Here is a 17425-nt window from a genome sequence, read left to right on the forward strand (position 1 = left end):
TTGTGAGGTAATGGTTTTTCTATCCTTTATGTGATAGGCAACTGCTAAGCTGATTTCCCATAATCCATGTCTCCTAATATTCATTCCCTTGTGCAATTCATCCACTTGCTTCTAATGAATGAAATATGACAGAAGTGATAGATGCTATTTCCAATAAAACAGAAGACTATGGCTTCTTTCCTGGATATTCTCATCTACTCTTTCCTGTCAGCTTTCTGGAAAGACCCATGAGGATAAGTTTAGAAGTGGATATTCTGGCACCTGCCAATAGCCAGGGGAGTCATCTTGGAAGCAGATTTTCCGCCCATTGGACCTCATGATGGTGGCCATACCATCAACAACTTGACTGAAGCCTTATGAGAGCCTGAGCCTGAACAACCTAGCACGTTGCTCCTGGATTCCTGGACCATAGAAACTGAAACATAATCAGTATTTTCAGTATCTAAATTTTGATGTAATTTATTATGCAGCTACATAGCTAATTAATATTCTCCAATTTACATAGGAGACAAAGATAAGAAATTTATCCAGGGCCACAGGACAGAGATGTGCTCACTGGTCCTTTTGCTATTATCAAGGTCTCCATGGGCTTTTTTGTTGCCTTATTGGCATTTGAGGTTCTCCTATATCCTAAGGATACCTTGACTATTAGATTATATATACTATTTAATATTTAACTTTTTCTCTTGAATTTGAATACTAAAATTTATAATACAAAAGGAGAAACATTTAAAGTAAAGAAAAATGCATTCTTATTTAATCCATGGTGGATGTTGGTCCACTATGCAAACAGGAGAGTGGGATTAGGACTATTTATCTAAGGAGGTTTCTTGCAGGATTTGTTGGCCTATCAGCTTTCCTCAGATCCCCCAAGTTCCATGCCAGCCAGGAGGTCTGACCTCATTCAGTACTTTTTACCTATGTAAATACACTGTTGCTTGAACCACAAGAGTCATTTGTCAGACAACCAATGGAGAAGGAGGGAGAAGGCTCTTTTGTTCCATATTGAAGACACCCATTTGTAAGATCCAGAATGTTGAAAAGCATGATTGTCCATAGATCTGTTCCATATTGCTGTACATTAAGATCTATACTCCATTGTAATAAAATTTAGTGCATCCAAGACTTTAGCCATTTGAGGACAATTAAGAAAAATTTTAACGTACGCACCATCATATGAAATTCCAACTACATATTTTGGATGCAGTGTGGATGTGATTCCGTAAGCCATTTTCATGATTTTTCCTTTCCTCATCAAAAAGTAGAAAACAACCCTCTACTAGAGTGAACATGGTGAAGGTTATGTATTGTATATGTAGTTTCTGCAGAGAACCGAGCAGAGTAATCAATAGACTTTTTATTATGCTAAATGCTTCTAGATAAAAATTCCAACTCCCACTTCTCTGATAAGACTGTTGAGAAACAAGAGAAATAACAGACCTGCCAAAGTTTACATAGATAATTGTGAATTCACTGTTTTACGTTTTTCCTAACTAGTAAAAAAAAAAATGCTCCAGAGTAAATTCGTGAATACCACCAGGTCATCATGCATCCTTGGATTATGCTTTGTTTTTGTCAAATCCTCAACCTGAATTGACCTGAATGAACAAGAAACCATCCTAAAAACAGGAACCAAAAGGAAGGGAAAAAAAGGAAGGAAGGAAGGAAGGAAGTCTGACAGAAGTGTTAGCAGACAGTACCTGTGAGGATTTCAGCTGCGTGTTCTGTCATTTTCTGAATTACAAGTATCAGGATTCCGCCTTCCAGGCTCAGCAGCAGGGTCCCCGAGCCTTCAGATAGCTCTGTGGACAGAAGCAGACCATCCTTGTTCCATGTTCGAAACTGGAAACTCACTGAGAGCCCATCAATTTGGGGGGTGCCGGGCAGCAGCAAATAACTGCTGCTAGAGTTGACAAATGTGATGGGAACAATTTGTGGTTCAGAGCAGGAAAAAGTGACATTGCCCTGGAAAACAATAAAAATCAAACATATAAAAGCCATTTTTTATTCTGCAATCTGACAGCTGATATAAACAACCACCTGGAGCTGACCTTAATTTCAAGATCATTCCACATTCAGCTGCAAGATCTTAAAGGAAAAAATAAGTCAGTTTTGCTGAGATACACTCACAGGATTGTTTTCTGTCCCTGTTTTAGGGATCACAGTGTTATCTGTAAAGAAGGCCATTTGAGACTCCAGGAAGGGAAGGGAGTAAAAGATCAACGTTTCCTAAGGAACCAAAGATATAAAAATAATCACATCCACTCATTGAATAAATCCAGATAACAAGTCAACTATGTGCCAAGCACTGGGATAGCTTTTAAAGATATACACATTGAAAAATGTTGTTACAGTGTGGAGTGTAGTAAAGCAGAGATAGATACTAGCTCCAAAGGGAGCCTGACAGGAGAAATAACTAGACAAGAAAAGTTTTTTCAGGTGATGGTCTCATGAATGGAGGTGGGGAAGGAGAGAAATGAGTGTGCCCTGGCTAGCATTTTCAGCAAAAATCACATCACACCCAAAGGCTTGGGGAATTTATCATTTGTATAGAGTACTGAGTGGAGCAGGAGGAGGTGGTGAGCATGAAGCAGGTAAGACTAGAACGGCAATTTGAGGTACACCATCTATAATGTTTCTAAAAAAAAAAAACTCATACTACATTGGAGAAATTAAATCCCTGATGTCTGGTGCACCTTTCCTGACTTCAGGGTCCTGCTTGTATGATGACCCTAGCATCTGGTCAAGACTATGACAAGGCCTTCCCAAGGCAGCAACTGCCACAGGTCACTGGTCCCCTTAGCAGGAGACTCCCTTTGTTTCCAGGATGGTCTTTTTTTTAGTGCACCTGTCTTATTCTCATTTGCACCTGTCTTTGTTTTGTGTTGCTAAAATTAAAATATGTAGCTCAGAATTTTATAAGCAACAAAATGTTTATGTAGTTTGCAAGTTTGGAGGTTGAAAATCCATAACTAGGTAATCCCAATTGTTTGGCATATGTGAGGGCCCTCAACTGGGTCACAACATGAGGGAGAAGCAGAAAAGGAAATACCTACATGCAGAAGGAGTAAAACACATGTGGTGGTCTCAGTTTATAACAACCTACTCTTGAGAGGAGTAACATACTTGATGAGACCAGCAGTAATCCCTTCTGAAGGTGGGAGCCTCAATGACATAACCACTTCCCACTAGACAGTATCTCTGACAGATTCCACCATTTCAACACTGTCACATTTGCTCCAAGATTTCAGCATATGAAGCTTTGAGTGGCACAACAAAACTATTACAAAACCAAACTGATGCCCATCTCTTTCTAAGGGCATGATGCCTAGAAGTGCTGTGACAAAGATGAAAGAGCCACTTATCCCTTGAGGACCCTCAAACAGTGTCCACTTTCCTTCTGACAAAGACTGTCTCCTTGACTCACTCTAGCCAGCTTCTTTTGAGTCCTCTTTCTGAACAGGCCTGACAGAAGACTCTGTTTTTAGCTCACTTATTCCAATTTTAGCCAAAATTACAGGAAAAGTTCCCCACCCTTGATATGAGCACCTTTGATACCTTTTCACCATAATCTGCATTCATCAAAGGCCCTGTTGGTCTAATTTAGGAAAGAATCACTCTTTCTGTTTCCATCCATTGGTCCTTGTCTGCTTCTTGGATATAAATCCCCATTCTGCTTTGTCATATGTAAAGCTAAGCCTAATCTTTCTCTCCCGCCACAAAAACTCATGGTAGTAGTCTCTGTTTATTGTCTTAACAAATAACATGATTTTTAAAAACACTTCTCTGGGAATCTACCAAGGTTTGTTTTTTTTTGTCAGGCTTCAAAATATAGAAGTTTCCATCTCATCTCTCTTGTCAGAAAATAGTTTCATTTTGAACAATGGAGCACAGAACTTTGAAAACCTTAAGGACTTGTTTATAGACTATCTTAAGGGGGAGGTTCAGTATCTCTGTAAAAGTATTTTGTTGAATGCCATAAATAACAAAATCTGATACTACCTCCTACCTGACCTATGAAGCTTGATGGCCTCTTAAGGATGCTAAAGTCCTTGAAACAAAAGGATGTCAGTGAAAGAAGCAAAAGCTTTTCATTGGTCCATCTTTCCCAAGGAAGCCTTCCCTTGTGAGAAAAGGGAGAAACCCCAGTTGAATAACTGTTATGAAGGAGCAGTGTGGGATCATACACAGAGGAAACCCATCTTAATCTGGGGACTAAGGCAGACTTCCTTAGTCTGAACAATCTCTGAAACCAAGATTTTTGCAGAAGAGTAGAAGTAACCAATTCAGATGTAAGGGTAAGTGTGATCTGAGTAGAGGCAGAAAGCATTTACAAAAGCTGGAAGAATGAAGGTATATGGCAGATTCAAGTACTGGAGAGAAGGCTTTAATTTTGAAGCCAGCACCACAGCAAGAAAGGAGAATTGGAATGGGTATAGCTTCAACCACATCAGATTTCAGACTGATGTGAGTCAAATTTTATCTCAAATTTTATCTTACAGAAATGTAAGAGTAGGAAGAAGTAAAGAAGGACTTGATGTAGCAACTGGGATATATATTCACACCTCAGCTTTACACTATCCCTCAGGGGACGGCAATTACATGGAGAATGCAATATGAGCAGAGAGAGAGGGAGGACATGGGAAAATTGTATTCATATAGTCCAGAGCAATTGAGGGTTTGTCGAGTGCTCAATCTAAAAGTCTGAAAGGGTTAATTATGTTGTATGAACTGGACTAACCATACAGCATGAAGATTAAATATCATTTCTGGATCTGTCAGAGTGATTACAAATGAGATTAGCATTTGAATTACTAGACAGAATAAAGCTCATGACCCATCCCAATGTTGGTGGCCATCATCCAGTCTATTGAGGGCTTGAAGAGGTCAAAATGTAGAGAAGGAGAAATTTATACCTTTCTGTTTCCTAACTTTCAACTGTGCTAGAACATCATATATCCTATAGCTCAGAGACTGGGAACTTTAATATCAGCTCCACTGGTTCTGAAGCCTACAAACCCAGACTGAATTACATCACTGTTTTATTGATAGGAGGGACCCTCCAGTTTGGAAGTAGCAGATCACAGGACTTCCTAGGCTCCAGAATTCAGTGAGCCATTTCCTCATAATAAATTGCAATATCCAGTCTCTCTGTTTCAAAGAGGCAGTTCTGTTAATCTGGAGAAAACTGATTAATACAAATAGCAATAGAGGAGAGAAAGAAAATTAAACAATTTATGAGAAATTTTCAGATACACTTGATAGGAGGCAATGATCAGGCAAAGGGACAGAAGGGTGAAGTGTGGCTCCCATTCTCCTCTAGTTTCACAATGGACTAGGATGGAAAAGAACAGATTGCTCCTAATTGCTGATAGACCATTACCTCTCAGTTGGTATACCCTTGTCACCACACGCTTCCTACTACAATGTGAGAATACACTAACAGGAAATAAAAGCTCAAGCTCGCTCATCCCATCACTTCGTATTGTTTCTATGGAAACCTGACTAACATACACTCCTGATGTCTTCCTCTCTCCACCAGGGATGGCCTCTCTCCTGCCTCTGCATCCACCTTCACACTCAGTGGATCATGCCTGAGGCCTTTCCCAACACTCCCACCCCCATGGTGGCTGCCTTCTCCTTGGATGCCAGTGGTATGGACTATTTGCAATTTTTTTCCATATGTGTTCTAGTGCCTTGTAATAATTAGCTACTTTTGACAAATGCACAGCCTTACATAATAAAATATTTGTAATTAGGGATACAGCATCTTGCTTTGAATTCTGAGAAGAAAGTGGGAAAACTGTATCTTTTCTCTGATTCTCATTGTTTCCTATGATAATTAGGAGAATAGCAACATAAGATTGATTTAGGATGGAATGAGAACACGTTACCTGTCTAACATTCGTTCTTGGCTTGTGTTTCTGTTTTCCCAGGTCTTACACTTTTTTGGATGACCTTAGTATCCCTTTTATAACCTAAAGTTGTTGGACTGGAAGTTTCTAGGATTGTCATTGATTCCAACAGTCTTGACTATCTCATACTGAACACAGACATCCTTGTCATCTGTCTCTTCTTTGGGGAGGTTTAGGCATCATCTCAATCATTGTCCTGTTGTCATGACAAGTGTAACCAAGTTTTCACATATTAAAATACTTTTCTCCATAGAGTAACTCTGAGCACAAAGAAGGTAACATGGGTCTCTTCCTTAGAAATTTCTCTCTCACTGTAAGAGAGAAAGTAAGAATCACCACAGATGATAGATAATGCTATATAAAAAGAAAAGGTAAATTAGCAGAAGGCAATATAAAAAGAAAAGAAGCTTAATGTTTTTAAACTTCCTTACCAGAGTGTGACAACCAATTGACTATCTTCTCTTCCTCCTTTTTTGCCCATCCTAAAATATTCTACAAAGAGAATGCTAAGAATTAGAGTTGAAACTTTACCGGAGACAATGAAATGACAGAGGTCATTTACAGCTGCTTAGTCAGGCAGTCATGGTACAGGGGCTGTACCAGAAAAACCAGAAGACAATGAGACTGAATGTGAGTTCTGAATAGCATTCTCCTTCTGAATGCATCCAGGCCATCCTACCACCAAATATGAAGTGTGTCAAATGCTGACTGAAATCCAATAAATGTCATCCAACTGAAAGCTTTAGTTTGTGACAGAGGTGCTTATCAAAAAGGAGATCTTGCAGTAATAACATAGTTATAATGAATTCCTTGTGACTGATGAGTGGGAGTATCATGACAGGGGCTTTATTTGTTGACAGAAAGAAGTTGGTACCATTTAAGTCTTTATCATGTGACTACAGAACAAATCAAATTAATTGATACTTATCTTTCATATAGAATAGCCAACTAGAAAAGATGCTGCTGTACTGTCAGATACAATGATGAAGCACCATAGTGGTCAAAATGTGAGTATACAATAGATGGAACAGACTGAGATGTGATGGATAGTGAGCTACTGGTCCTCTGTGTTTATAGAACATGCCTAAGCTCAGAATCCAGGTGGAGACCACTGGGTTATCAGGAATTTTAGCCAGGTCTCAGCACATGGCATCAATGTCATAACTTATCAAACTAGAACAAGAAACTATGCTAGTGAGAACAGAGACTTTTTTAAAGAACAGATCACTGTTTGAAGCAAGCACAGGCAAATAGTTTGGGAAACCCTATCTCACAAAAATCCATCATGAGTAAGGGCTGGTGGAGTGGCTCAAGGTGTAGGCTTTGAGTTCAAACCCCAGTACTGCAAAAAAGGAATAGATCCATGTGTACCCATTTCATAGATTTATGATTAAATGTTATCCTTTGCTTATTAGTTGAGCTCATTGATGTATACAATAAACTTATGACCTCAGCAGCAAAAGAAAGGAGTGCCTGCACTTCCAACTTAAGTGTTTCCTTTCCCTATCTCTCTTTCAAGATTTTTACTTTCAATATTTTTACATTTTTGCTAGCCTTATTGGGGCTTCATAAACCATGTGTTATGAATAAAGGGAACCATAAATTATTGGTCATTTTTCTCTAGTTAAATTTTGGCCAGTTATTTTGGATTTGTAAGTACATTCCTTTTGGACTCATTTCACTACCCTAAGACCAATTTGCTAACTGTTATTAGTGACAGTGACTCAAATCCATTTAGATATTTTGTGGAAGACTCTAGAACATTATCATCTGTCATGCTTTAAATTATAACCTGAACATAAAAAATCTATAATGAAGAGATGTAGGCAACATGTAAATCAACATTCTCCAGTCATGCTTAATGAGACTGTTTGCCCCAACTATCAGTCTGTTTTCTCTTAAGGTTTAATTTCACACTTCAAACACTGTTCACAAGCTTGAAAGTCCATTTGGGCTGTACTCCAGTCATAGAGAAAGAATGAAAAAGGGATAATGATCCCCTCTTTGTCTATTTAGAAAGGGAATGAGGTCACACATCAAAGTGGACTTCAAATTGACTGGGAAGAGAAGTAAGATGAGTCTTGTGATTCAGGCAGAACGATAAGAAGGTGTTACATGGATAGGCCAGGAGATGGGGAGTGGGTGGGAGTCCACTTTTATTGGGACTCATCATATTTAATCTTAGTGAAGTGTTGCTACATTCCTTTGTTAGGCCTTCAGCAGAGATAAAGTTAGGTGTGAGGATCACAATTTTTGAGACCCCAAGAGAATATAGCAGAGCAGCTGAAGTTCTGCTTACCTTAACTGTTTTCAGAATTTCTTAATTGTGCTACATCCAAGGGTTATATAACCATGGCCAGATGTTATTTACAAACTTTTCATTGTGGCTGTTTGTTTTGTTTTTAATCATCATCCAGACATCACAATGCCCTGGTGAGTAAAAAATAAAGCTAGCAGTACAAAGCTGAGCTTCAATCATGGCACATCAAATAAAGCCAATCAAGCATTTATAAGTTAGGAAAAATGATCTTGATTTGATCTAATTTATATGGGAAGATTTAAAAGCCAGTTCTTGATTTTCCAAATGAGTACAACCATTTCTAATTTGATTTATCTGAACACTACCAGGACTTACTTAGCATGCTATGAGCAAATGTAAGGGAAAGACTGCCCTGCATGTTTCTGGTTCACAAACTCAGGGAGAATAGAAAACCAAATTAAGGGTTTGTTTTCCACATTTGGGGGAAGACAGGCTCTATCATACTTTTATTTATTTACTTAATCAAAATTTGTTAAGGAGTTTGTGATCCTAGGTTCAGTCCCAAGACAGAGTTCAGGAAGGAGTCAGCTTTACGAGGCCAAGCCACCTGAAGTTGCCATAGCAAAAAGATGAGGTTTTTACAATGTGTCCTCACAACTGTGACTGAGTGTCACAAGGGTGACAGTATGTTGCTCAGGTAGTTGGTGATGGGTCATCTAGAAGTACTATTTAATTTGAGCTTCATTGTACAAGTAGGAAGGAGGAGAGTTGGGAGTAGGATTTGGATGGAGAGAGAAAATGGTGAGGGTGATAGTACTAGGAAGACAGTCATGATACATGATGCCTTTTAAACCTTTAAGACACTTGGTATTAATATACACAGCAAACACTTGAGTTTGCCAAAGAATACCTTTAAGCATAGAGCTCACTTTCCTTGGGATTTCACTTTAGAGTCTTTCAGGACAGAAGTGTCTTTAGTACTGGAGGGAAGGCTTCACTAATGGGCAACATATATAGAGAGGCCAGAAAGTAGTCTCCCACATGACCCTCTCTTCTGGCCTTTCAGCAACTGCCTACCCACAGATACCTGTAAACAGAGCCCCACTCCCACTGAGAGTCATATATTGTCTTTGGCCTTAGAGGTTCTCTCTTGACTTTGCTTCTTCTTTGCCCTGTCAAATATACTAGCTCATAGGCTTTGAAATCCTTTTGACTCCCTATCTATTGATATCTCTCTTTCTGGCCCCATATTTTGTACTTATTCCCTGTGCACTAAAGTGAAACATTCTCACCAAGATTTTGATTTTTGCAAATAATGGTGCCTTCAACTTCAAAACAAAATCAAAAGGTTGATCTTGGGACTTAGGGTGGGATGGTGGGAGGGAATGACAAATGATTAAAGTAAAACATTTCAGTTTTAAGTGAAGATAAAACTTTAACTTTATACAGTGCACTTTCCAACTTTTGTTACCAAATATTGTGTAATATTATTTGGAAATATGACTCAAGAAATTCAATAGTATTAACAATCCCGTTGACACATTCCTTTCACTTTTATAATTTTATTCTCAGGAAATAATCTGAAATTGGATTAATATTTATACTGTGAACACTACTATTTTTAATGAAACAAAGCTGTGTCCAAAATTATAAGAAGAATTAATTATGGTATATCCATATGACATGCTATTTGCCACCTCTAGCAACAATGTTTATGATAAGCACTAAGATTGCTTATAAAATAGTATCAAATTAAATGAACAAATTTGCACATATGACTCACATAAAATACACTCATAAATAAGTGGATATAGAACACAGACAATTAGCTTAACAGCAACTGTCTCTGAGTGGTGAAATTGTGGGAATTTTCATTTACATAATTAAAATATCCTATATTCCCAACATATAAAAAATGAACAAGCATAGATTTTATAATAAAAGCTTATTTAAACAGGATTCCAAACATAAATTAATTCGAAACTTTTCATTATAATTCTATTCAGGATTAGTGATTGCTATTAAGGAATTAGAATGGCCTATTGACTGAAATAAGTAACAGAAGTTTATCCATGTAGGATAGAAGAAGCTGTATTTACAAACAAATGATCTCTTTGTTTTAATGCCTCTACCCCTAAATAATTTCAGAATTGCTTGTTTCTTCTACTGCAGAATTCAGTCATGTTTCTACTACACCCAAGTAGTAGGAAAAATAATAAGTAATTATATTACTGAGGCCTAAAGAAGGTGGTGGTGAAGGTAGTGGAGGCAGTGGTACAGTGTATTTCAATTTCAATTTATCCAAAATATTTATGAAATGAGATGAACCATATCCAATTCTTTCTAAATATTTTTAAAGCTTTCCTAATGAAAAAGTTAAATAAACAGAGGTTGGGGTGCAAGAGTAATTCAACATATGTAAATCAATAAATGCAATAAAGCACATTGAAAGAATGAAGGATAAAATTCACATGATCACCTTAACGGATGCAGAAAAAAATCATTTAACAAAATTTAGCATACTTTTGTAATAAAACTCTTGACAAATTAGTTATAAAAGAAACATTCCTCAACTTAGTAAAGCCCATATATGAGAAGTCCATGACTAACTTTAAACTCAACAACAAAGTGTAAAGAAATTTTCATGTAAGATTATGAACAAGAAAGGGTTCCCATTTTCTCTGCTTCTGTTTAACAGAGTGCTGGAAGTACTCACACAAGCAGTTAAGAAAGAAGAAGAAACAAAAGGAATCTAAATTGGAAAGGAAGAATAAAGCCTCATCACTGTTACAGATCATCTATATATAGAAAACCCCAAGGATTCCACCAATATAATTATTAGAACAAATTAATTCAGTAAATCTGCAAGATATGAAAATAACATACAAAAATCAGTTGCATTTCTATATGCTAACAAAAAATCCTTTGAAAATTATACAATACCCTCAAAAATAAAATGCTAAGGAATAAATTTAACCTAGGAGGAGAATAATCTGTATGCTTAAAACTATAGGACATTGCTGAAAAAGATTAAAGGCACAAAAACAAATGGAAAGATATCTCATATTCATGGGTCAAAAGAGTTATTACTGTTAAAATGCTTATACTACAAAACATGATGTATATATTTAATGAAATCCCTATCAAATTTACATAAGTATTCTTTCTGTAAAAGAAAAGAAATCCTAATATATTTGGATGTAACCACAAAAGACCCAAAATAACCAAAGCAATTGAGATAAGAGAACAAAGCAGGAAGCATCACTTTTCCAGATTTCAAAGTATATTTCAATACTATACTAATCAAAATAGTGTGGTATGGGAATGAAAGTAGATATATAGAAGAATGGAACATAACTGCACACCCGGAAATAATCCCGTGCTTATGTAGTGTGTTAGTCAGACTTTTCATTGCTGAGACAAAACATCTCAGGAAAACAACTTAAAGTAGGGATTTATTTTGGTTCATTGTTTCACAGGTTTCAGTTCATCATTGTGGGGAGGGTATGATAGAACAGAACATGTCACATAATGATACAATGGTTGGCAGAAAGGAGAGAGAAAGAGAGAGAGAGAGAGAGAATCTGCCCTAATGATCTATTGTTTTTCCCCTTTATACCATCCCATCTCCAACCTGTGGGATGATGCCACCCTTACTGCAGGCTGTTCTTCCTCTCTTAGTTAATCTTCTCTAGAAACTCCAGCTCTAGAAACAGAGCTGCCTGTAACTCCAGCTCTCAGGAGGCTGAGGCAGCAGGATCAGGATTTTGAGGTAAGCTTGGGCTACATAATGATATGCTGTCTAAAGAAAATAAGACAAAGCAACAATAAAAGCATTGTTAAAAAATACGAATATAAAATTTAACTCAAAATTGCTTAAACCTTTCAATTTAGATCCTGAAGTTACAAAACCAATGTCCTGCATTCAAGAGGTGGCATGGTAATTGCTGGCTTCTTTTATCCAGGTTCACAGTGATAATTGGTAGGCAAAAGTAGAATAGGAAGACTTGAAAAACTTGTAGTTTGGTCAGAAAAGCCTGTGTTATTTTGGAGAAAAATAAGTCATGGTTTCTGAAGAGATTAAAATCATTAAAAAAGAAACCAAATATTTTGCATTGGAAAGATGACTTGAGGGCATTTCTAGAAGTTTTACAGATGCAGGTCCTATATTCAAATATTTACTAGAAAGACCCTTGCCATGGGTCTTCTCAATGACTCTTTTTTTTTTTTTAAACCAGACTTCCACTATGTAGCCCAGGCTCACTTCAAACTCATGATTCTCAGCTGGGATTAAAGGCATGGGCTACCACACCTTGTTTGGCAATATCCTTTAAAATGTGACAACCAAAGCACAAGCAACATAAGTAAAAATTAGTAAGTGAGATTGCATTAAACTAAAAAGCTTCTGCACAGCAAAGAAAGCAATCAACAAAATGAAAAGTGAATCCACCAAATTGGATAAATATTTTCAACTGCTATATCTGATGAAATTAATATACAAAATGCAGTATTACCTCATAAAACCCAACAGCAAATAAAACTCTAAATAACCTGATTTAAATATAGATAAAGTAGGAATTTTCCAGAAAAAATATGCAAATGATAAATAAGAATATGAAATATGCTCAGCTTTAGTATTCATCAGGGAAATGCCTATCAAAACCACAATGAGATATCACTGCATATCTGTTATAATGGCTACAATAAAAATGACAAGAGAGAAGGCATGGTGGTGAGGATGTGGAGGGAAAGAAATCCTTGTACTTGTACATTATAGTTGGAATATAAATTGGTAAGCCATTATATAAGTATCCTACTATACTATCCAGAAATCCCACTTCTTTTCTACATGTGAAGGAAATAAAATCAGCACCTCAAACAGTTATCTGCATTCCTTGTTCTTTGTCACATTATTCACAATAGCCAAATAGCCAAGACAGAGAAACCACCTAGGTATCCCTTCAGAGACATATGTATAAAACAAAAGAGATGAATGGATAAATAATTAGACACATGCACACACACATCTATCTGTCCATACATTTATACAATATCTATATATAGATTCATAATGAGATATTACCTGCCATACGAGAGAGAAGTCATGCCACTTGAAACAATATAGATGAATTTGGACAATATCACATTAAGTTCAGTAAGTCAGACACAGGAAAATAAATATGTGGAATTTCAAAATACTGAGATCACAGAAGCAGACAGTAGAGGGGCAGTTACTGATGCTTGAGGGGTAGAGAAATTGGATAGCTGTTGATCAAAGGGTATAATCTTTCAGTTATAAGTTGAACAAGTTGTGGGGATCTAGTACACAGCATGAATGGTAATAGATGCTTAATTTGATTGAGATTATCATTGCATAATGCATATACATCAAATAATTCTACAGTTTGAATGTGTATACAATCTTTGTTTCTTAATTAAACACTTTAAAATAAAACAATAAGAAAATCTGCTACTAGAGTATTTATATTGGGGTGACAAATAGACTAGAACAACATTAATTAATAGAAATGTAATGCATGCTACAGATGGAATTCAACATTTTGTGGCATCCATATGAAAAAATGAAATAGATTAATTTAACTTGAATATTAGTATTGGGTTATTTATCTTAAAAATACAAATATTATTTAAACATGTAATCAGTATCAAAATTATTTTCTTTTTCTCATATTAAGAAAATCAACATGAGGAGGATCCAAGATGGCAACTAGTGGGAAGAAGCAGCTAGCATGTGTTCCTTAAAGTAAAAATCTTGTTGAGAAGCTGGAGACACACCTGGCAGGAAAAACCACCAAGAATAAGGAAAATTCCAACACCCCTGTACTCCCAGCCCACACATAGTTTCCCCATGCCACTGGATACGGAGAAATCAGGAGGGCTCCTGCACCTCCAGGCACCGGCTCCTAATCTACTTGGGAGATGCAGACCACCAGGTGAGCAAATAAACAGCAAGTGGTACCCCCACAACCACCCCTGGGATAAAGCAGCACAGCCCCTTGGACAGACTGACCCCCACTCTGCAAAAAAAAAAACTGAATAATGAACAAGCAACTGAAAAAAACACATGCAGCAAAAAGGGCAGGGCACCTTGATCTCTGGAGAAATGGGGAGGGGCACTTCCCCACGTGAACTGTAAATAAACTAGCCTGCTGGATAAACGGGTGTGCAGATCCCCCCACCCAGCAATCTTAGAGTGGAGAAGACTTGCAAAAATGCCTGATGGGTGAACACACTCTACCAGAGAGTGGGGGATGGGCAGTTCCCCATGTGAACTGAAAATAAACAAGCCCACTGGTGAAGGTGGGTTTAGCAGCCCCCCCTGGAAAGTTTGGGGAAGGGAAGGCTGCCAGAAGTGGCCCGAGAGTGGGGGAGGGGCTCTTCCGAACACGAGCTCTAAATAAACTAACTGGCTGAAAAAAGCCAGTTCAGCGGCCCCAACCAGAAACCTTGGAGAGGGAAAGGATTGCAACAGAGGCTGACGGATGGCTGTCTTTGCCAGAGAGTGGGGAAGGGGCTCTTCCCCACAAGAACTCAAAATAAATAAGCCCGCTGGAGAAGGCAGGATTGGCAGCCCCAAGCAAAGAGCTTGGAGAGGGAAAGGATTGCAACAGAGGTTGATGGGCTGCATACTCTGCTGGAGAGTGGGGGAGGAGCTATTCCCCATGCAAACTGTAAATGAACAAGCCTACAACTGTAAATAGGCTGGCAGGACTTTACACAGGAGAAAAGAGAAGGGATAGGCATCCAGGAGAATGCTAAATAAATAAAGCCAACTGGATTAGGTGAATGTGACCGCTCAAACCCTGCGAACTGCAATAAATAGACCCTGCAGCAGAAGCCACCTGACAGTAGGTGGCAGGTGAGCAGCAGCCTCAGAGCTTCTTCAGATCCAGTTACTAGCTTGCTGCTTGCTACTTGCTACTAGCAGCTAGTAGTTTCAGGACAACTACTGAGACTGAAATGGTGTGTTTTCTGGACCTGAAACTTTTATTCTTTACAGTCCTATATACCCTGTTGGTTTTTTTGTTTTGTTTTGTTTTCTGGGGTTTTTGTTTTTTGTTTTTTTGTCTCTCTTTTTTCCTTTGATGAGACAACAGAAATACTACTCAAACACCAACACCAGCACTGGATGCTGAAGGAGCAACACCAGAATTATTAAGACTGAAATTCCATTGCATTTGAACTTGGGAATTTTTTTTTTCTCTTCTTTTCTTTCTCTGTCCCTCTAATGCCTGTTTAGCCCAATGTTGATCAGTACACTTTTTCTCCTTATATATCTCTTTGGCTCTGTATTCTCCTTTTCTCTTTCTTCCTTACTTTTTTTGCTTTTTTCCTCCCCTTACCCTTCCATTCTAGATATCATAATTTTTACTAATACAAGCTAGACAATACTAAATTACACACAGTACAGGGACAGTAATAGCAGCAAGTAGAAGGATGGGAAGATGGAAAAAAGATGGAAATCATTCTTCCTCCAATAATAAATTAGTACAGGAACCAGAGGGAAATCAAGAAAGCAAATGCCCAGATCCAGACTCCAATAGAACAAAGATAAACTATGCCAAAGAACCCAATGAAGCCCATAAGAACAAACTGAAAGAAGAAATCCTGCAAGTAATTAATGAGAACTTAATAGAGATGATACTGGATATGGTCAACCAAAATGTACAGGAGACATTCAAGAAATTCCAAGATAACAAAAATAGAGAATTTGAGAAAGCACAAGAACAAATAAAAGAAACTATAGAAGCACTGTATAAACAACAAAGTGAAACAAAGAACACCATGAATAGAGAGATAAATGAACTCAGGATGAAAACAGACAACATTAAAGAGAAAGTGACTCAGGATAAGGAAAATTTCAGAAAAGAGAGCGAAATGGAAATGCAGAACAAAATGGAAGACAACTCCAGCAGACTAGAACAAGCAGAAGACAGAATCTCAGAACTCAAAGATGAAATGGCAATTAAAGGAAAAACTGAAGAACTACTAGTTACACAACTCAATACTTATGAAAGGAGCATACAAGAATTCAATGACTCCATCAAAAAACAAAACCTGAGAATCATGGGCACTGAAGAAGGAAAAGAGATGCAAACAAAAGGAATTTGTAACATATTCAACAAAATAATAACAGAAAATTTCTCAAATCTAGAGAAAACTATGCCCATTCATGTACAGGAAGCCTCCAGGACACCAAACAGACTTGACCAAAACAGAACTACCCCACGACATATTATCATTAAAACAATAAGCACTGAGTATAGAGAAAGAATATTGAAGGCTGTAAGAGAAATAAAACCAAATAACTTACAAAAGTAAACCCATCAAAATCACAGCAGATTTCTCAATGGAAACATTAAAAGTAAGAAGAGCATGGAGTGAAGTCTTCTGGGCACTGAATGACAATAACTTCAACCCTAGGATATTCTACCCACCAAAACTATCATTCAAAATCAATGGAGCAATAAAAGTCTTCCATGGTAAGCAGAAACTAAAACAGTATATGACCACAAAGCCACCACTACAAAAGATCCTGCAAGGGATTTTGCATACAGAAAGTGAAAGCCAACATAACCATGAAAGGACAGGAGCACCAAACCACAGGAGAAGAAAAGGCAAGAAAGCAGAGAGTAACAGCAACTTAGCAACACACAATCAAACCCTTAAATAACTAAGACAACTAAATTGATAGGTATGACCACATACCTATCAATACTAGCACTCAATGTTAATGGATTTAATTCCCCTACCAAAAGACACTGTTTGACAAACTGGATTAAAAAGGAAGATCCAACAATTTGTTGCTTACAGGAGACCCATCTCATCGATAGAAATAAGCTTAGACTTAGGGTGAAAGGCTGGAAAAAGATTTACCAAGCCAATGGGCCCCAAAACAGGCAGGAGTAGCAATACTTATCTTGGACAAACTAGACTTCAAACTTACATTAATCAAAAGAGATAAAGAAGGACATTCCATACTAATGAAAGGAGAAATACATGAAAAGGAAATAATAATTATCAACCTATATGCACCCAAAGTCAATGCACCCAATTTCATCAAACATACCCTGAAGGACCTAAAAACATATATAAACTCCATCACAGTGGGAGTGGGAGACTTTAATACCCCCCTATCACCAATATATAGGTCATCCAAACAAAAAATCAATAAAGAAATCCTAGATCTAAAACATACCATAGAGCAAATGGACCTAGTTGATGTCTA

At 37.5% G+C, this 17425-nt stretch overlaps 1 protein-coding gene across 3 annotated transcripts in view; it reads right to left on the reverse strand.

Annotated features, from left to right (window-relative positions):
* Positions 1–17425, reverse strand: part of Cntnap5 (contactin associated protein family member 5) — an 826603-nt gene that overhangs the window by 380771 nt on the left and 428407 nt on the right. For all 3 annotated transcript variants that reach the window (XM_074070497.1, XM_074070498.1, XM_074070499.1), the window contains exon 8: positions 1701–1965. In XM_074070497.1, coding sequence (XP_073926598.1) covers positions 1701–1965 — 265 coding nt within the window. The remainder of the gene's footprint in view (positions 1–1700; positions 1966–17425) is intronic.

Source organism: Castor canadensis, chromosome 4 (genome assembly GCF_047511655.1).
Source record: "Castor canadensis chromosome 4, mCasCan1.hap1v2, whole genome shotgun sequence".
NCBI lineage: Eukaryota > Metazoa > Chordata > Mammalia > Rodentia > Castoridae > Castor > Castor canadensis.